Source organism: Dendrobates tinctorius, unplaced genomic scaffold (assembly GCF_039654945.1).
Source record: "Dendrobates tinctorius isolate UK_male_01 unplaced genomic scaffold, ASM3965494v1 ptg000065l, whole genome shotgun sequence".
In the NCBI taxonomy this organism is placed as follows: domain Eukaryota; kingdom Metazoa; phylum Chordata; class Amphibia; order Anura; family Dendrobatidae; genus Dendrobates; species Dendrobates tinctorius.
In genome coordinates, this window is record NW_027361733.1 from 21062887 (window position 1) to 21084878 (window position 21992).

At 41.5% G+C, this 21992-nt stretch overlaps 1 protein-coding gene across 1 annotated transcript; it reads left to right on the forward strand.

The window, feature by feature from the left end:
* The first annotated feature begins 480 nt into the window (after positions 1-480).
* RBM38 (RNA binding motif protein 38) lies at positions 481-14664 on the forward strand. The gene is made up of 4 exons (XM_073580683.1): positions 481-977; positions 3844-3967; positions 4600-4654; positions 11425-14664. The coding sequence occupies exons 1-4, from the start codon at positions 810-812 to the stop codon at positions 11723-11725; spliced, it is 648 nt and encodes a 215-aa protein (XP_073436784.1). The 5' UTR covers positions 481-809; the 3' UTR covers positions 11726-14664.
* The last annotated feature ends 7328 nt before the right edge of the window (positions 14665-21992 follow it).

Below are 21992 nucleotides of genomic sequence, written 5' to 3' on the forward strand. Positions count from 1 at the left end.
TTTATTCCATTAAATCCAATATAATAGTCTCTCAAATTTTTATATACTACATAAGCGACTGATGGCAAAAAAAAAAAATAATAATTTGGATAATTTTTTTCTTTAATATTCGATTTTTTATGATAATGGTTATTAAATAAAAGAAATAAAATTCAATCACATACATTTTACCAGCTTGTCACATTGTGCCTCTTTTATTTATGACATATTACATAATTATATATATTAGATTTTTTTTTTAAGAAGTTTTCTTTTTTATTTGACCGTGCTCAAATATTCTTAAACTTAAAAAAATTCTTCTAATTAAACTTTGTCAACTTGTCTGATCTATGGTCTCGTAGCTAATATATATATATATAAAAAAAAAAAAAGACCAAAAAAAAACTACAACACCCATGATGCAACGTTTTTTTTCCAAAAGGGAGGGGGATTGTTAGTGGGTGGGGGTTATGTCTGAGTACAAAACCTTGTGCAGTGTGTGAGCTTGTATCATAGCAGACAGATCAGCGAGGGAGCAGGGCTGCTTGGCTGGTGCATGACGCTGCCTACAATTTCACTGTCTGCTGCTTGATCCCTGCTGTCTGGCACAAAGTCTACAGAGCTACCTCACCGGCCATTGCTGCCGGCCCCTTTAAATGCTATAGTATTTTTTTTTTTCTCATTATATTGGACTCGTGATTGTTTTACGTCTTTTTTTTTTTTTTTTTCTATGCAGTGAAGGTGAAGCTTTGGGAATATTCCACCTCCCCTAACCCCCCCTTTGGGATAATTTTGGATGTTGGATTTGTGATCCTGAAAAGCGACTCAAGATGCACACGGTGCAAAAGGACACCACTCTCACCAAGATCTTCGTTGGGGGGCTTCCGTATCACACGACTGACTCGTCCCTCAGGAAATACTTTGAGGTTTTTGGGGATATCGATGAAGCTGTGGTGATTACGGACAGACAGACGAGCAAGTCCAGGGGGTACGGCTTTGTAAGTATCATCACTGACATCTTGGCCACTTTTTTTTTTTTTTTTTTGATGTCTCATTGTTGTCTAGAAATTTTTGTGATGTAGCTGTAAGCTTGGAGGCTGAGCTGCCGGTTCAGGTGCAGCAGGTGGTCCAGTGCGGCTCCAGACAGATGCTTCGTCTGTTTGTTGGCATGGTGTGGTTTGTCTTCTCTTCATAAATTTTCCTTTTATTTTTTATTTTTTTTTTACAATGTTTCTAGTGTATGACACTGTCAGCACACAGAGTAGTGGCTGGCTTTTGTCTGCCCTCGTTTTCAGCCTGGGGCCCACTCTGGATCTCTCAGTTTTAGCCCAAGGTCAGTAGCGCCCCCACCACCACCGCCCACCCCTGTGTCAGTCTCCACCATTCTGCGTGTTGCTTAGTTTTGTCACTGTGTGACAAAAACACCGGTTTTGTTGCAGGTTGACACAACAGGTAGTTTCATAAGAAAACATGTTTAGACTGCTAACATCCCCTGCGACGTGAATATTTTGCGTTGTGCAACGTTGACCTCCATTGTGTGTGGCTATAATACTGCCATTTCCTCACCGGACTGACTTGCTTCATGCTCAGATTGTAACTTTTGGGTGTGCGCCGCCAGGCAGAATTATCTAACGGCCGGTAGACAGTTATTATCATAATTGTACCCTTTGAGAAGCGGCGGTAATCCAATAATGATACTCCAGGGCGACAAAATGACCGTTCGTCCTGCAGGCCTGGTCTGCGTGGTTTATGGTCCTGGTGAGCAAAAGGTTTTTATTGTGGGATTGACTTTTGTTTTTGGTTTTGTAGTTTTTATATGGTGGTCCTGTGTTCAAATCCCACCAAGGACAACATCTGCAAGGAGTTTGTATGTTCTCCCTGTGTTTGCGTGGGTTTCCTCCCACACTCCAAAGACATACTGATAGGGAATCTAGCTTGTGAGCCTCAATGGGGACAGCGATGTATTTAAACCGCTGACGAATTATTGGCACTATATAAAGGAGTAAAATAAATATGGCGGCCTATTTGTGACAATCGGTGACCACCCGTGCCCTGGTCTTGGCTGTCAAATGCAGGCTAGAACATTGAGAGTGCGGATACAACGAGCTTCCATGGGTATTGTCCCCAGATTTAATGTGGGTATTGAATTGAAGTCTCTGTATAGAAAACACAGGGGTTTTTTTTGTTTTTGCCTCCCACCAACAAAAAAAACTATTTAGCCATGGCATTGGAGAATTAAAAATTGTCATGTTTGTGTATCTAAACCCGAAAATGGCAAAGTTTTGTCCCAGCTGTATGAATTGTGGAAAGTTTTTGACTAGCACTTTTTATAAACTTTCATGGATTATTTATTTTTTCTCTCCCGATTTGGGGGCTGCCACTTTTTCTTAGTTTCATGGTAAAACAAGGATTCCACTAGTGGTCGAGGTTATATTTAATTTCAGATGCAGGTGATATATGGGTGGAATAAGGATAAAAAGGGTTTTTTTTAAAAAAAAAAAACAAAAAACAGAACTTTTGCCTCCTGAACCCTTTTCAGATTATTGTGGGCAGGTTTGATGAGACTGGCACTTACCGGACTTTTCAGGTACCAGCCCACTAGATGGACCGTGACACACTTTCAGTTGCGATTCTACACTATGTTGCAGATCGAGGTCCGAATTTCTTAGGTACTGGATTGGCGGAATTCTCCCGTACAGCTGGACTTCCCGCTCCCTGCAGTCTATCACCTATGTCAGACTGGAGAGACTTGACTACAATGTAAATCCAGTGGATTACATGACAGGAAGTCTGCTGCGCATAGCAAAACACCTTCCCCTCCCCCATACAAGAACCATGTCTCGCTAGATGCCTGGTAGTACCCTGTGGGCATAACTGTCACCTTTTTCACATTAACTATTTTAGCTCTTGTATGATTTTGGGAGGAAAGCAGCGGCTTATTGGACATGCTGACACTTGTAGTTCCACTTTCCATCTTGTGACACTACTTATTCTGCAGGATGATAATGCTTATCCTAATGACAGAAAACATGAGGCTTCTGTGTGACGCCCCCAACCCCAGCAGCTGAATAGATGCCAAGCTGGCACCGGCGCCCGTTAGATCACTCTATTTTCTGGGCTGAGAAATAAAAGGACTTTCTGGGCACTGGAATAATGGCAGACTATGCCAAACTTGGGGGCACATCCTGTTCTCAAATGGTATTGTGATGGCGGCCCGGACACAACCTGTTTACTTCAGGCCAAGGGTGTGTGTAGACTAGAAATAGACTTCTGTTGGGGGGGAGGCGAAGGTTTTCTGAGGTCTTAAGATTATTATACCACAACCTGATATTCCGACTTGTGTATCGGTGCGGCACAGTGTGCGCTGGAATTGTAGGAATCTTTTTGCAGCGTTGCTGTAAAATGAGGTGTCAAACAGGAAGTGCCATTGTGCATGGGGTTTCCAGGGTCATGGCCACCCTGAATATATCTTAGCCAGTTTTTGCACTTTTATTGTCACTGCTTCTGAGTCTTGCGTGTCTCTAAATCTACAGTACAGTTCTAGAGAGATGGGCCTTGTTGTATTCCAAGGGGGTGTGGCTCACTGTAATGCTGCGCAGCATTAAGACACTCCCACTTGGTTAAGGCATTAAAAAAAGTTTTAAGCTTTATAATAAAAAAAATTCAAGTATCAGTAGGAATGAAGAGCAAAAAAGTGGTCCTTTTTGACCTGCTGACGAGTCCCCCACCCCCCTTAATTGAGTCACATGGAGCGCTGTACCACTGCCAGGCACCATATTACCAGATGCCCCACTTCTAGGGGAGAACTGAGTGAAATTAAAGGTGCAGTCATCTGTCTCTAAACATTGATCTCTTTAATTGCAGGTCACAATGGCAGACAGGGCAGCCGCCGACCGAGCCTGCAAAGACCCCAACCCCATCATAGATGGCCGGAAAGCAAATGTGAATCTCGCTTATATTGGAGCCAAGCCAAGGAACCTCCAAACTGGTAAGACGCGTCTTGGGCACCCTGTCCACCCACATACGGGGTACATCATAGTTAGTGTGCCCATCACTAAGACTGAGCTTTACCCAGGAGGGAGATGCTACAGAGCTGTCATCCTGCTTTCCCAGAGTCCTGAATGGGAAAACCTGCCCATGACTAATCGCTGCAGGCTTGTCATTCGGGGACAGGTCCGTAGTGGCTGTAATGTCAGCCGGCCCCTCATCATTAACACACACATCCTAGCGGTAATTCCAGTTTGAGGGTCGGGTTACTGGGTGAACTGGTGAAGCCGGCGCCATGTTCAAATTTTGACTTGTAAAAATTTAAATTTAGAGAAAAAGCTAAAACTGCATTTGTTATTGTAAGGGACCCATCACCCTCATACCCCAGGCTATGTCCACACTGGAGCATTATAAAGCAGTGCTGACTGGGAGGCTCGGAGCATTCTACACGTCCTGAGCGTGAGTTTGCCCCTCGCCCGTGTAGCGTGACTGATACCAGGGAGCAAAAGAGTGCATTTAAGAGCATTTCTCATGGAGGAATGAGTTTGTCAACTTGGTGTCCCTTATAATATCTTTAGAGCTAGTGCAGGGTCATCCCTGCTGTTCCCTTATTTTGTGTCTCCCTTTCTGCAGGTTTAACCATCGGAGTGCAGCAGTTACACCCAGCCTTCCTCCACAGACCCATCGGGTAAGTTCTCCTAATACCCAGGCTCCATATGTTCCATTATATATGACTTGTCTTATTCTGATGCATTATATTGTGTGGTTTTTTTTTTTTTTTTTTTTTTTTTGTTTTTTTTTTTTATATTGTGCATTTGTAGTAATCTCCAGCTGTAGCCACATCTCCTCCTAATCTTAGTTTCTGGGGTACAACCTTGTTACTCCTCGTCTGTCACCACTCCACCTAAATGTAGAAATCTTGGGAATAGAATGCCAGGCCTGCAGTAAAGACTGGAACAGCTCTGTTTGTGCTTCTCTGCACTGCCTGGGTTTGTATGCCATGTGGAGTCTATGGAATGCTGGTGGTGACCCCTACCTGGGCCATTTTGGCTGCCTTTAGCCCTGTAGGAATCCCAGGCATGCTCAGAGATGATCAATAATGTGGTGTCCAGCCTGCGGAGGTATCTAGCTACTCCCACAGTAGGTAATCCCCTTATTTGTAGGTGTCCCTCCCTCTCCCCACAGGGTGACACAGGCCCCAAACCCCCCCCCCCCCCCCACCCCAGGGCAGGCAGCGAGTCATTAGACATGATAGCAGACAGATGTTATGCGGGTCTGTGACCGACTCTCATAGGGCAGTATTGTCTGGGGGTCTTTTTCAATAGCTTCCCCCTCCCTCACACACTAGAAAAGTCTTCTAATTGGACATGGCAGCTGTTCTAGAAGGCACTAGTGATCTCCAAAAACAATGGACCCACAACAAAGCCTCCGCTTAACCCCTTACAGGATGCCGCAGCCTCATCCAGTGTAGTTACTCTCTAGATTTGGCTGCCATAGGGTTAATTGTCTCGCCAGGCTGGCCGGGGCCCCAATCCCAGCTGTTTGGGTGAATATTTTTTTTTTTTTTTTTTTTTGTTAGAGGGCCTGGTGCGTCCCACTTCTTACAGTCGGGACAATGCACACACTTAAGTAACAATGCAGAGCAGACGGCGGTGCTGGAGGTCGCCGGATAGAAGTGTGCTGCCACCGCGCCGTGGGAACTTCTCATAGAAGACCCCGTAATGGTTATTAACTGGTGGCTTGTCTGAAGGCAACAGATGCCCTTATTCTGCGTATGGCTGATGGACAAATGTCACTTGTCTGACTGATCTCACTCCTTGCACTCCGTACACATGCACGCTCAGCCCAGCAGAGTGTGCATAAGTTGTCAGAGCAGACTTTTTTTTTTTTTTTTTTTTTTTTTTTTTTTGATAGCAGCTTGCTACAAACAAACGGATCGGCCATCTTGGGTTTCAGCTTATCAGCTTTGCCATTTGGGGATCTTGGAAAGCTGGGTGACCATATACATTTAGGCTGTGGTATCACGTACCAGCGAACGGAGGGTTAAGTGACGCCTCTTAAGACCTGGTGCATGGATAATAAATATGATCGATGGTGCGATCCAGTGAGCGAGGTTATAAGATATTTCCTGCTGACTAACCCAGAAGTGCGCAGAACAAACCCGCCACGGGCCATCCTTGTAGTTTATTGCCCGAAATGGATGGAATCTCTAATCTACTGTCATGCAGAAGGTGGATTCCACGAGGACCCAGAAAGACCCCGTTCCGGCTCGCCTATGGGGGAAGAGTATCGCGGCTTGGGTACACAGCTCAGAATGTATCGCACACTGAGGGATGCACCTGTTCAGCAGAGACTACTGAAGGCGCAGTATCGCATGTGGACAGCTTGGGTACACCAGATCAGCAGATGGTATCACATTTGGGCAGCCTGGGTACACCGACCGTATCATGAGAGGTGCTCGGCTACATAAGTACAGCTGATGGTATCGCACATGAGGCTCAGATGCATCTGCTTAGCTGCACCTTGTTGTAATGGTTGTATCATGCCTAAGTGTAGGTACCTTGCACGATGGGGGTTGTAGTGGCTCTTGGCCTCCACACCCTGCATTGTGGCCGGCTTCCTGCATGGCAGAGCTCTGATGTGTAAATGAGGGGGTGCAGGCTTCTCTCCTGGGGGGTTGAGGACAGTCCTGTGATTTTTGGTGTCACAGCTGTGAATGTGATAACATCTACATCTAACTCTACTATTTAATCTTGCAAACTTAACTGTCCTGAAACCGTTACATTGTGCACACCTTAAGTATTTGTGTGTTTTGGCAAGAAAACCACTGCGCATATATAGGTGCGTTATTTTTATGCCTTCTTACATGTTAGTTTTGGTGCAGATTGTCCCCCATTTATTAGTATGAGAGAAGTCTGCAGAAAAATGACACTAAATCTGCAAAAACAAGTAACGTGTGCATGAGACTTTGGGATTCTCATTCACTTTGCTGGGACCAGGAAACCCTTCAGGCTTGAGACCAATCTGTGCGGGAGGGGGGTCAGATCTGTAACGTGTGCACAGACCCCTATTGACGTTGGGAACGATTGTGACAAACCTTCAATTATGTGACGTTCTTAAGCATTATACAGGATTTCCCTGACTGCAAGCGGAGATCTTGGAAATGGTTTGAAATTGCAAAACGTAAGATTGCAAATATGTGCAACTGTATCCCAAAGAAAATCTCCGCTATTTGGCTTCTAGATCTTCTTGTGGGTTTGCACATTCGCTCCTCTCTCTGCCAGTGTCTGTGGGGCATTCAGGTGGGACGCTTGTCTGCTGCCAGTCTACAATGCATGGTGTGGCAGAGGCACGGTCTGATCATGGACGCATCATGTATCCGCTGCGTTATCCCAATCTGAGGATGGAATGTTTCCCATGTTGTATCATTACCCGGGTACTAGCAGTGCGCTCTTCCTAATGTGGCAATGCAGATGCTTCCTTCTGTATGGGAAAAGTCGGGTTATTAAATTAGGGCTGTGGCTTTAAATAGACAGAGCTACGTCTCCGTGCTGCTGCCTTGACCTTTTGTAGTGCAAAAAAGTGGGAGAAGATCTCATGTTAGCCAGCGTGTTCTTCTACCATCTCTGCCCAGAAGAACAAGCATCTCTACCCCATTACTCTGCTCCACAACCAGAGTGTAGTTATATTCTATACTACTGCCTGTATGTACCAGTAGCTATATTCGTGTACATAGCGGCAGTATTATAGTAGTTATATTCTTGTACATAGGGGCAGTATTGTAGTAGTTATATTTGTGTACATAGCGGCAGTATTATAGTAGTTATATTCTTGTACATATGGGGCAGTATTATAGTAGTTATATTCTTGTACATAGGGGGCAGTATTATAGTAGTTATATTCTTGTACATAGGGGGCAGTATTATAGTAGTTATATTCTTGTACATAGGGGGCAGTATTATAGTAGTTATATTCTTGTACATAGGGAGCAGTATTATAGTTATATTGTACATAGGGGCAGTATTATAGTAGTTATATTCTTGTACATAGGGGGTAGTATTATAGTAGTTATATTCTTGTACATAGGGAGCAGTATTATAGTTATATTGTACATAGGGGGCAGTATTATAGTAGTTATATTCTTGTACATAGGGGGCAGTATTATAGTAGTTATATTCTTGTACATAGGGGCAGTATTATAGTAGTTATATTCTTGTACATATGGGGCAGTATTATAGTAGTTATATTCTTGTACATAGGAGGCAGTATTATAGTAGTTGTATTCTTGTACATAGGGGGCAGTATTATAGTAGTTATATTCTAGCATATAGGAGGCAGTATTATAGTAGCTATATTCTTGTACATGGGGAGCAGTATTATAGTAGTTATATTCTTGTACATAGGGGGCAGTATTATTGTAGTTATATTCTTGCACATAGAGGCAGTATTATAGTAGTTATATTCTTGTACATAGGGGGCAGTATTATAGTAGTTATATTCTAGCATATAGGAGGCAGTATTATAGTAGCTATATTCTTGTACATGGGGAGCAGTATTATAGTAGTTATATTCTTGTACATAGGGGGCAGTATTATTGTAGTTATATTCTTGCACATAGAGGCAGTATTATAGTAGCTATATTCTTGTACATGGGGAGCAGTATTATAGTAGTTATATTCTTGTACATAGGGGGCAGTATTATTGTAGTTATATTCTTGCACATAGAGGCAGTATTATAGTAGTTATATTCTTGTACATAGGGGGCAGTATTATAGTAGTTATATTCTTGTACATAGGGGGCAGTATTATAGTAGTTGTATTCTTGTACATAGGGGGCAGTATTATAGTAGTTTAATACTGCCTCTATGTGCAAGAATATAACTACAATAATACTGCCCCCTATGTACAAGAATATAACTACTATAATACTGCTCCCCATGTACAAGAATATAACTACTATAATACTGCCCCCTATGTACAAGAATATAACTACTATAATACTGCTCCCCATGTACAAGAATATAACTACTATAATACTGCCTCTATGTGCAAGAATATTAGTAGTTATATTCTTGTACATAGGGGGCAGTATTATAGTAGTTATATTCTTGTACATAGGGAGCAGTATTATAGTTATATTGTACATAGGGGCAGTATTATAGTAGTTATATTCTTGTACATAGGGGGCAGTATTATAGTAGTTATATTCTTGTACATAGGGAGCAGTATTATAGTTATATTGTACATAGGGGGCAGTATTATAGTAGTTATATTCTTGTACATAGGGGGCAGTATTATAGTAGTTATATTCTTGTACATAGGGGCAGTATTATAGTAGTTATATTCTTGTACATATGGGGCAGTATTATAGTAGTTATATTCTTGTACATAGGAGGCAGTATTATAGTAGTTGTTTTCTTGTACATAGGGGGCAGTATTATAGTAGTTATATTCTAGCATATAGGAGGCAGTATTATAGTAGCTATATTCTTGTACATGGGGAGCAGTATTATAGTAGTTATATTCTTGTACATAGGGGGCAGTATTATTGTAGTTATATGCTTGCACATAGAGGCAGTATTATAGTAGTTATATTCTTGTACATAGGGGGCAGTATTATAGTAGTTATATTCTTGTACATAGGGAGCAGTATTATAGTTATATTGTACATAGGGGCAGTATTATAGTAGTTATATTCTTGTACATAGGGGGCAGTATTATAGTAGTTATATTCTTGTACATAGGGGGCAGTATTATAGTAGTTATATTCTTGTACATAGGGGGCAGTATTATAGTAGTTGTATTCTTGTACATAGGGGGCAGTATTATAGTAGTTATATTCTAGCATATAGGAGGCAGTATTATTGTAGTTATATTCTTGCACATAGAGGCAGTATTATAGTAGTTATATTCTTGTACATAGGGGGCAGTATTATAGTAGTTATATTCTTGTACATAGGGAGCAGTATTATAGTTATATTGTACATAGGGGGCAGTATTATAGTAGTTATATTCTTGTACATATGGGGCAGTATTATAGTAGTTATATTCTTGTACATAGGGGCAGTATTATAGTAGTTATATTCTTGTACATATGGGGCAGTATTATAGTAGTTATATTCTTGTACATAGGGGGCAGTATTATAGTAGTTATATTCTTGCACATAGGGAGCAGTATTATAGTTATATTGTACATAGGGGCAGTATTATAGTAGCTATATTTTTGTACATAGGGGCAGTATTATAGTAGTTATATTCTAGCATATAGGAGGCAGTATTATAGTAGCTATATTGTACATGGGGAGCAGTATTATAGTTATATTGTACATAGGGGCAGTATTATAGTTATATTCTTGCACATGAGGAGCAGTATTATAGTAGTTATATTCTTGTACATAGGGGGCAGTATTATTGTAGTTATATTCTTGCACATAGAGGCAGTATTATAGTAGTTATATTCTTTTACATAGGGGCTGTATTATAGTAGTTATATTCTTGCACATAGAGGCAGTATTGTAGTAATTATATTCCTGTACATAGGGGCCGGTATTGTAGTAGTTATATTCATGTCTATACAGTTTAGCTGCATTACCATTAAGCTTCCAAGTGGATTTCTTTTTCACATCTGCTTTTCTGGGCTGATTTGAGAATTCTTTAGTGTTAAACTTCACAGTCCACAGTAGAAACTGGCAATATATACTATTGACAGGTCAGTGTCAGCTCCATCCCTTTTGCTTGCACTCCCTTTACAATGTCTTGTTAGCATTGCTTATCCCTCCCCCTTCTGTTTGTGTACACGTTTATCTTTCATGGTCTGTGATGTAGGCAGCCTGAGAAGTCAATCTCCCCTCACCCTTTGCTACATGGGGGAGCACCACCTCCCTTCACTACCCTCACCCAAACCAAGGTTTAGTTGTTTGGAGTGGAAGGATCATTTTCCATATTGGTCAATTATCCAAACTAGCATGTATAATGGCTATAAATTCTCCTGTGTACAAGAATATAATAGTTATACTCTTGTACATAAGAACAGTATTATAGTAGTTATATTCTTGCACATAGGGGACAGTATTATAGTAGTTATATTCTTGTACATGGGGGGCCGTATTATAGTAGTTATATTCTTGTACATAAGAACAGTATTATAGTAGTTATAATCTTGTACATAGGGGACAGTAATATAGTAGTCCTATTCTTGTACATAGGAGCAGTATTATAGTAGTTATATTCTTGTACATAGTGACAGTATTATAGTAGTTATATTCTTGTACATAGGGAGCAGTATTATAGTAGTTATATTCTTGTACATAGTGACAGTATTATAGTAGTTATATTCTTGTATATAGGGGGAAGTATAGTAGTTATATTCGGACACACGTGGCCATTCAAATCCAGCATTTCATTGTCCCTTAAGAGTTTACTGTAATTCATTTTTTTTTTTTTTTTTTCTCTCTCCAGGCTGACACCACAATATATCTACCCATCAACCCTCATCCAACCAAGTGTGGTCATCCCAACGCCAATTCAGTCTTTACCATCTCCGTATATTGATTACAGTGCTGCTACACCAGCCTATACCCACTACACCACAGCTGCCTATGAACAGTATCCCTACACACCGTCACCCGCCGCTGGCTACATGGGGTTCGGCTATACCAGCACAGTCCAGCAGCCAATCACTGGCACCGCCACAGGAGTACCACCCACTGCGTATATTCAATACCAGCCTGCACAGCTCCAGCCGGATCGTATACAGTGAGGGCAGAATAGAATACTTTGTGTTCTTTCTATGGTTCCCTTTTTTTTTTTTTTTTTTTTTTTTTTTTGTTCGTTTTTTTTTTTTTTTTATTGTATGGACCATGAGGCTGCAGCTACAATACAGAAACGTATTACCATACAGAATGCAAAAGACTATTACGCTGTGCCCTTGATATTTAGTTGTATTACAGACAATGTTTAAAAAAAAAAAAAAAAAAAAAAAAAATTTTTCGGCATCCTGAGAGAAGTGGGGGACCCAACCTGACACGTTCACGTTGTCCCCTTTTCTGCTTAGTTTCTGCAAGTAACAAAACTGAATTAAAATAAAGTAAAACATGGAAATTAGTGGAAAGACTTCTCCTGAGGGTACACTTTTTAAGAAGCAAAATAAAACAAAACTTTTCATTGTTAATAGTCTATCTACAAACTAAAATGCTCAGCGATGCCTTATAGAAATAACTATTTTTCAATATTTATTGTTATATTAACTTTTTTTTTTTTTTTTTTTTTTTTTTTTGTTCACCTTACCTGTGAAACTAGTAACTGAAGGGGCAGGAGTATTTATCCACCTTATCGAATGTGTTTTTTTTTTAAATTTTTTGCTAAATTATTTAAAAAAACAAACTTTTTTTCTAGATATTTGCTGACAATTTCAATATGCAAATGACGGAGATTGGACTTTAGCTCCTGCTGCTGCCTCGGCTTGGGAGTTGTAAAAGCGGGGGACCTCCGTAGTCTCAGCACTGTAAAATTTTATTGTTTATGGGTATGTTTAAAAAAAAAAAAGCAACAAAAAAGTCCATTGTGTTACTGCTGAGGTCTCGTCATACTGCAGCTAGGGGGAAATGCAGTATTTTATGTATAAATGAGATGGAGGAATTGCAACACCAAAAGTGATTTTACTAGGATGTGCTCATAAATGCAACAGTCTGTCTCTTGTATGTGCGGAGCACCGGCTGCGTCCACCCAGCGGCTGTGTTCTGCAAACTGCTGCAGTGAGCGTGGAGGCTTTTTTTTTTTTTTTTTTTTTTTTCCTTTAATGTGACTGACCAATTACTGGACTTTTTTTTTTTTTAAATTTTCATTCCATACGTTGCTGTGATATTTTAGCACGATGAGCAACATTAATTATTTTTTTTTTTTTTTTATTGATGGCCTCTTTTTGAAAAAAAATCCTCTTGATTTGGCATTGCTTTAACACATGGAATTGATCCAAAGGGTAAAATTGTTTTGTCAACCCCTACTAATGGTATGCGCATCTGTTATATTGAGTCCAACTACGGGAACTCTAAAAGGCATGTAGACCAATGCCATTAAGGTGGGGGGGCTGCATCATGAATGTTCTCTACAACCATTGTTGCCTCCTCAAAGTTCCAAGCTTACAATATTTGGTCGAATGAAAAAAGTGAAGGAGATGATGACTTGGTGTAGAAAAGTCTAACTGTATGGAAGCAGCCCAAAACTTCAGACGTGTCAAAGTAGAAATGATTACAAACTGTGTGTATATGTATTTCCTCCTATGGGTGACGTTCCTCAAGATTGGTTGCTTCTGTTCTTGGACATTTGTTTGGTGACCACCCACAACTTTCTTTTGAGCGCTTTTTCTTGCGTTATTCTAGGGCCCTCAATCCCTGATGGCACAAGCCTTTTTGTTGAGGACTGGAGTTACATGAACAATTGTCTTTTTCCACAATTCCAAAACTACTATGCAACCGTCTCCTTCCTGCAATCTTTGTTTTAACACTTCAAGGATTATTTCTGAGGATGTTCTAGGATTGACATTTAGGTTCGTCCTCTCCTCGTACCCTTATGCAGGATGGTGTAGAAGGTGTTCTCCCATATTGTGTAAAGCTCTTGATTTATCAAAAATGGGCCTCGTATCAAATTCCGAAACAAAATAAGTGGTCTTGGTGCCCATTCAACCACTTTAGGGAAAGTTCAGTTCCACTGGTCTTGGGGGGGGTGCACACAAACTGTTCACTTGTGGGTTCAGCCGTGTACTGAATGCAGCCAAGGAACTGTGGCCCCTTGTCAGTCTACCTGGTAGATACTGAGCGACTTACTTCCATGATCTTGGCCATACTGGTTGAATTAATAAGTGAAACATGAGTTCTCTAACCCAAATGTTTCTTCCTTCATAATGGTCATGTTTAGGTTGTCTTGTGAACAAGTGCATAGCAATCTCATCGTTGGAGGTGGTTCTCCAAACCAAAGTGCAGAACCTAAGCAATCTGTCTGGGTCCAAGTGAATAAGTCCTAGGAAATCTTTTGGTTCTTCCACTTGATTAGGATGTATCTAAAGTAAATCTGATGAAGTCAGCCCTAGGATCTGTGATGACTGCCTTTCATGGAGCCAATGAAGAAGACCTCTGTGCCAATGTATTATAGTAGAAATGTATGACAGTCAAATTTTTTTTTTTTTTGTCCGCACATACATTGTGCTAGGAGGGCTTCTTTCATGTAGGCCCTAACATTCTATATGCTCTCACTCATCTAGAGACAAACCTCAAGATTTCCTATCTGCAACCTATTGAAGACCTAAGGGCAAGGAGAGCGCTCCGGTGTGTCACAAAACTTGGACAGATACAAGCCCACTTGAGATGCCTATCAAAATGGTATAGCCAAGACCTGGACCTCATTTTGTCTACCCCAATCCAAGTTTGACAGCCTCATTATATACCCCGTTGGGTGGCATATGTTATGGACACCCAAACAATCTTAACGACACAATATGCAGTTACTACCGCCATGACTTCCTGGGTGCTCTGCCCCAGCCCCACTACTGCATTGTCTGAAGTCAGGTTGGTGTTCTACAATGCGTGTTCAATGATGCTAAATTGAAACTACTGGTTTTATACTTCCTGTAAAATGTTGTCCTCAACTATGACTTGAAATTTTTTTTTTTTATTAGAAAAATAAAAGTTTTAATTTTGAAATGTCTTTTATACTCCATTTTTGGATTTGTTTAATTTTTCCTGCAAATATGCAATGCATGGAAATGGTGGTCAGTCAACTGATCATGATGGTAAAAATCCTAGCACCACCTTCCTCTTTTTTTGACCGATTTCAAAATCTACAGTCATTGAAAGTGTGGCTCGGGGTGGGCTTTGTGTGGGGTGGTTTTTTTTTTTTTTTTTTTTTTTTTTCCCCCTTCAAATTCTTCCTGCGCCACTATGTATTCCTGGCCTTATATACCTGATCTCGTAAGGGTATGTGCACGCTGCGCATCTGCAGCAGTTCCGCAGACCTTGTACAGTACAATGTTGGCCAATGGGATTTCAAATCTGCAGTGCACATGCTGCGGATTTTTCCACGGATTTAAATCCGCAGCATGTCAATTCTGCGGATTCCGCAGCGGTTTGACACCTGTTCCATTGTCCAGGTGTCAATCCGCAGGGGTAAACCGCTGGCAAATCCGCAGGTCACTTTACCTGCAAATCCGCGCGGAAAAATCCACAGGTGACTCCGCAGCATGTGCACATAGCCTTATACTGCTATCTAGTGCTGTTGGTGATGGGTGGAACCATTAGGTCCAGTTTAATGGCAAAAGAAGCCTTTGCCTAGGGCAGTAATCTACTGCGAATCCCCCAAAAAAGTAATCCTGGGAGAAAACTAAAACAAGTGTAGCCTGCAGTGTATGGTATTATGAGCACTTGACTGTCTGGCACAATTGGGTGATAGTATGACGATTGTTTCTTGGTACTGTGTGTGAATAGTACATGGACTGAAATTGTTAGATGCTATCTAAAACAGAATGTGTGTATGTACGGTAATATATATTCTGCTAATCTGTACTTGGTCTCATGATGCTTGATACAAGGTGAATGTCTAGTAATTAGGGCACAGTCAGATGGCTGTGTAAATTGCACCGAGATCAGCACGCAGTGCTCGGACTGGCCAGCGCAGCGGCACTCGCGATCAGAGTGACAATTTGATAGATTCCTATGAAACTCGCGCTTGTGAGCGGGAGAGCTGCTGGCAGTCCGAGTTGCGATCCAATCTTGATCGGACTTATACGGCCGTCTTGCTGCGCCCTTGTAATCGCTGCTGGCTTTTAAACTACATAGTTTAAACCTTTGCACCTCATTAATAATTGGTCCCAATGTCTTGAGCATGAGTCATTTATTTGTGTGGGTTACTACACTTTGATCTCATTCATCATTTTAGTGTTTTGGATTTTCTGTTGCTATGCACAGGCTTAAAGGGGAATGCCATACTTATGCACTCTATTGCTTTTATATACACATGGATCAAATTGTTGGTGTGCGTCTAAAGTAAGACAAACCTGCAATTGTCAATGAAATTGATAAGTAATTTATATTTAGCAAATCAAAACCTGCTTTTAAACTATGGTTTGAGGAAAAATTTAAAGATGGCCTGGATGAAAAATGATACCACCAGAAAAAATTTGAAGATAATTTGTCCAAGAGACATGTTCAACTGTGCTAATTGGTATCATGGTGGGTTCCCCACTGGACAGGAAATAAAGTTGTCCCAAGATATTAGAATTTATAGATAAACCTGTTTTAAAGGCTGGAGGATCATCTCCAAACAGTCCTGTGTTCCTGTTACTACAGGTGTTAAAAATATTCTGAAGTTTAAGGTTTGTGGACAACCTCATCCAGACTGTAATTTGCCAAAAAAGCATATTGACAAGCCACAACCATTCAGGGACAATATCCTTTGGACAGATGATTCACAAATGGACTTTTTTTTTTTTTTGCAAAGTCACATCAGCTCTATGTTCACAAACGCAAAAGTTAAGCATACAAAGAGAAGAACATTGTACCTACTGTGACACATGGCGGAGGCTCAGGTATGTTTTGGGGCTGCATCTGGCACAGGATGTCATGGACCTGTGCAGCGTACAATAAAATCGCAAACCGGTCAAGGTATTTTGCAGCAAAACGTGCTGCGGAGTGTCAGGAATCTTGGTCTGAGGTCAAACAGGGTAATGACCCAAAACACATTGCTCGTCACCATTCTTGGATGTTTTTGAAACCTAGTCTGGAGAAGGTGCCTTCACATGAGTTTACAAGGATTGGGGATAAAATACCTGTAGATGGGCACAGAAGACTCATCAAGAATTACAGAAATTCTTTGTTTGCAGTGACTTCTCTCAAAAGGATGTACAACTAACGTTAAGGAAACCACCAATTTTGCCCAGGCGAGTCTTGTTAGCTTTTGAGTTGTTGTGGTTCACAAAAAAGTTTAATTTGTAGATATTCAGTACATTTAAAATGAAAATTACTTTTGTCAGTTGCAAGTTATTTCAGTGATCATTGTGGGATTTTCTTACGAGAAGGGTATTAATAATTGTGTATCTTGTGTTATCTCACTGGTTAATCTCGTAATCTGATCACAATGTAAGTGCCAACCAGGGTTGGGTTGGGTGCCCAAAACAAACTTTTAGAAGGGCTCTTAGACAACCTTGTATGAATATTTCAGTTCCATGTGAAAGTTAAAAGGGTTTTCCTAAATCTTAAAGGGATATACCAAGGGGTAAAAAAAAGCAATAAAATAAGAGGCCCATCAATCACTGAGATCTTTCCTGCCATTCCAGTGCCATTTAATTTTTTTTTTTTTTTTTTTAGGCTGCCTGTATTTGTGAGTGGTTTTAAAATGCAAGCACTGATGTTGTAGAAGACAGGACACATATCTCAGACCAGAGTCAAACGTTCAACAGTGCCCTGCCCCCTTTTTGCCTAGCTCGTTAAAGCTGCCTCTTTTGAGCACCCCACACAGTTATGTTGTTTTTTTCTTCCATAGTATTTGTGTCTTCTTATTGACCCCTTTAATATCTGGCCCTAAACTACAGGGACAACCTGGCAGGGTGGAGTGCACCTGCCTTCCTCTGTTATTAGTGGGTCTGTTCCTTGCTGCCATTTTTCACTTAACCCCTTTCCGACATTGGACTTAATAGTACGATGATTCCAGACTCCAGTTTGGTTCGGGCTCCGTCGTTGACCCTGCACCTTTCCAGGCACATGATGCCTGACTTATACACGCAACAGCCGTGGGTGGACTTGCAATCCACCCGTGGCTGTTAACTAGTTAAATGCCGCTGTCAATCTGACAGCGGCATTTAACTTGCGCTTACCAGAAATGCGTTGCTAATCCTGCCCATCGATGACCCCATCACATGACCATGGGTTGGCATGATAGCCAGAGGTCAGCAGCTGTCATTGACAGATTGCTTTGAGCGCAACCCCGTGTTCGGCGCTCATAGCAAGTGAGCATTTCTGCTACACACAGGCGATCTGATCATCGCCTGTGTGTAGCAGAGGAGATCAGAGTATTGAAGCATCTAGTCTCCCATGGAAGCTATTGAAGCATGCAAAAAGTAAAACAAATATACACATACTTGGCATTGCTGCATTTAAAATCGCCTGATCTATCAAAATAAAAGAAAAAGAATTTACGCTGTTAAGCGATCAGGATATGAGAAATTCAGAACGTCAGAATTACGTTTTTTTTGGTCGCTGCTACATTGCAATAAAATTCAATAACGGGTGATCAAAAGATGTAGTCTGTCAATAGTCTCTTTATTCCTCCCCTGCCCAGGAGCTGTGGTGTGATCAGACCATGTCCCTGTACGGTCAGACACAGCCATTACACAGTACACAGCAGGGGCACATTTATAAGATTATCTCAGCACAGGAACATTTTATTTGAACACACTCAAATATAGAAATTATTATTCCAAGATCTATTGAATAAAATGAACTTTTGTTCATAGGGAAAACCCCTTTATGGGCTGTTCCAAGCTTTCCTGTCCCTAGTCCTCTATTCTTTTTATGCTGAGTTGCTGCTAGAAGTGTTAATGGTGTGTACTTAGGAAGCAGGTGTAGATGGCGGTGCTGGTCTTCTGCCAACGCTCCCTCCCTTTTGAAATTGGAAGAATCCTGCTGTGATTGTATCTGAGATTTACACATAGATGGCCGTATGCCCATTAGTCTAACAGGTATTCATCCTGCCCGATGGCAATTTCTCACCTGATATTTTGTGTATACAGAAGGTGAAATCTAATTGCCCATTACTTCACTGTTGGCTTGGACCCTCCCGATATACGATACGCTGGTCATACACATAACAGACCAGCTGGGGATAGATCGTTCCATAGGTGAAATCTCTAATAAGCCGCTCTGGTTGGATCTTAATATTTGTATATCCTATGTCTATGGAGAACTTCCTTCATGAGACGGTCACAGGAAGTCCGACATGCCTGATCTTTTACTCTCACTAGAGGTAAGCGGTGCTAGCAACTTATTTTTTTTTTTTGTGTCTCTTCTGATAGCGCTTGCTTAGGGTGCTATCACACTTACGGTCACACTATCAGTATTTGTAAGCCAGAACCAGGAGAGGGAGATAAATCCAGAAGTGGTGACGTGTTTCTATTATACTTTTCCTCTGATTGTTCCACTCCTGGTTTTGGCTACAAATACTGAGGTATACTGTATAAAGTCAGTATAAAATACTGACCGCGTGAATGTGGCCTAAAGAACAATAATTCCTTATTTGTGATGTTAAATCAACAAAGTGCTAATTCATCAGCTGATCAGGTCATTCATGCAGTCCAATAAAGACGCTTGACATAAAAAAAAAAAAAAATTAGGATGGCAGTTTTTTTAAAATTTATTTTTGTAACTCATTATGTAACATGTAAAATGCTGCTATTCTTCTTAATCTGGCAGTTATGGTTTGTTTATTTTCCATGCATTCCTTAGAGCTCCTTCCCACAATTTTGAGAACCGGCCTATTAAATGAGTGGTGACGATCTTGTGTAAATGGGCTTTTAGTGTCAGTTATGGCTGTATTTAAGCCAAAATCAGAAGTGGGTGACAAAAGCATGAACTTTTCCTCTGAACATGATACTCCTGGTTTTGGCTTCCAAATACTAAATGAGTGTATGTGGCCCAAGAAGGAAAAGTCATCAGCAAGATCCACTACTGGCAGCTTCCTTTGTAATTGCCGACCAATAAAGGGCGCAAATGTACTCAATGGAAGAGATGTCCGGAGAAGCTGCAGGCCATAGTTCCACGGTTAGGCCACACAGGCTGCTCACAGTAGCATGAGCAATATGAGGTCTGGTGTCATGTTGAAAAACAGTTCCTGGGACACTTTGAAGAAATGGCTGCACCACTGGTTTCAACACCAAATCAATGTAACACCGAGATGTTAGTGTAGTTGGAAAGAAGAATAAAGGGATCTGGCTACCGTACATTGTCACCTGCACTATGATCCTGGGAGAAAGACTGGTGTGACTTTCCCTCGTGAAGGCCTCTTCATGGAGTTGACCATGTGTTCAGATGGAGGCCAGAGGCTGGAATGGAGGTCTATCCTATTCATCAATGAGCCGTGCTTTTGTCTTGGGCACAGTGATAGCGGGATATTGGGCTGAAAACCACATGGACCGTGCCATTAAGAAGCCTTTATGAGGGAACGTCATACCATCCTACTTAAGATGTTTGGTGGTATATTGCTGGTAGCAGTAACTCATGAGTCTTTATTCCAGATGCCAGTGGTCCGGCCAATTCTACAAAGAATCCTAGGAGTAGTTTCAAAACACAACAACACCAGGCTGAAACGTTGCTTGTGCTGATCTCCGCGCTGATGATCTGGCCAATTATTTTAAAGGAAAAATTGACCATATCCGACAGGAAATTTTCTTCCAATCCCCTAATACAGTGCACTGTCCTCCCTCCCCCACTGCATTTAGCTCACTCTGTCTTTGAAACATGACACTGGCATTGTCTATGTTCTGCTGGGCTCTTACTCCTTAAGATATCTTCCCCATCATAAACCCCTCAACCCCACCCAAAATTAAGACAAGGACAACAAAATTGGATAGAATTGGCCACAGCAGCCTTTATTTAAATACCATACACAAATATTTAACAGTAATACAAATAACAATGGGAGGGTCCTTGAGGCTGTGTTCACATGTAGCATTTTTTTGCGTTTTCACGGCGGTTTTTAACGCGCGATTTTGCCACGAAAAAAAAGCATCCCATGCAATCATATGTGATTGCGCACATGCTGTGCTAACGCTGCGGATTTTTCCGCTGCGGAATAATACGCAGCATGATCATTCTTTGTGCGGAATCGCGGGAAAATCCGTCCGCACACATAGGAATGCATTGTTCTGCTTACTTTCCGCATGTGGATATGCCCACCATGCAAAAAGTAAGCAGAACATTTGCAGATGGTATCCATGGTCAGGAGGAGAGGAGATTCTCCTTCAGGCCCTGGGTATCATATCCCTGTTAAAAATAGAATTACAATAAAAAATCGTGTTATTCTCACCTTCCGACGTCCCTCGTAGCGTCACCAGGCCTCAGCGATGCTCCCGGCACGTCCCGTTCCCAGGGATGCCTTGCGATAATGACCTTTGATGACATTGCGGTCTCGCGACACCGTAAGGTCATCAAAGGTCATTGTCGCAAGGCATCGCTGGGAACGGGACTTGCTGGGAGCATCGTGATGATCGGGAACACTGCAAGGGACATCAGAAGGTGAGAACGATTTTTTTATTTTAAACTTTGTCTTTTTACTACTGATGCTGCATAGGCTGCCTCAATAGTAAAAAGTTGGTCACACTCGTCAAACACTATGTTTGACGAATGTGACCAACTTGTCAATCAGTTTTCCAAGCTAATTATGCTTGCAAATCGCTAGTTTTTCCGTGGGAAATAAGCGGGAATTTGAAATGCAGATTTCTCGCATATTTCCAGGGGAATGGAATTCCCGTGGAAATTTCCTCGGGAATTCCATACGTGTGCACATAGCCTGAAACTCCCAAAATCTGGTGATCAACCGTACCAACAAATATTGTGGGTAAATAACAAAACCTTAAATTACTCCCAGCTATTACCCCACTGGCTCGGGAGCACCAATACCCTTACTGGGTACCATTGTCCACTTAAACCCTGGGAATCCGACAAACCACTGCCGAAATCCCCCAAAGATCACTGGACCAAAACACAGTACAATAACAATTGAGGAATCCATATCCCCATGGATCCCCAAGACCAATTTAGCACCAGCTTCAAGGACCCCCCCAACCGCAACCCAGCCACCATGACCCAATAAAGTAAAAACGCAAATAAACCCCTAAACAAAAAACCATGCCAAAACACGCGGGCGGGTGGGACCGTTCGTGATGACTCCGGAGTGGGAACTGAGGTAACTACCCCCATAACCCGACCTAAAGTACCCCCCTTAATTTACATACTTCACCCTACTATAACCTTCCACCCCCTCCAACC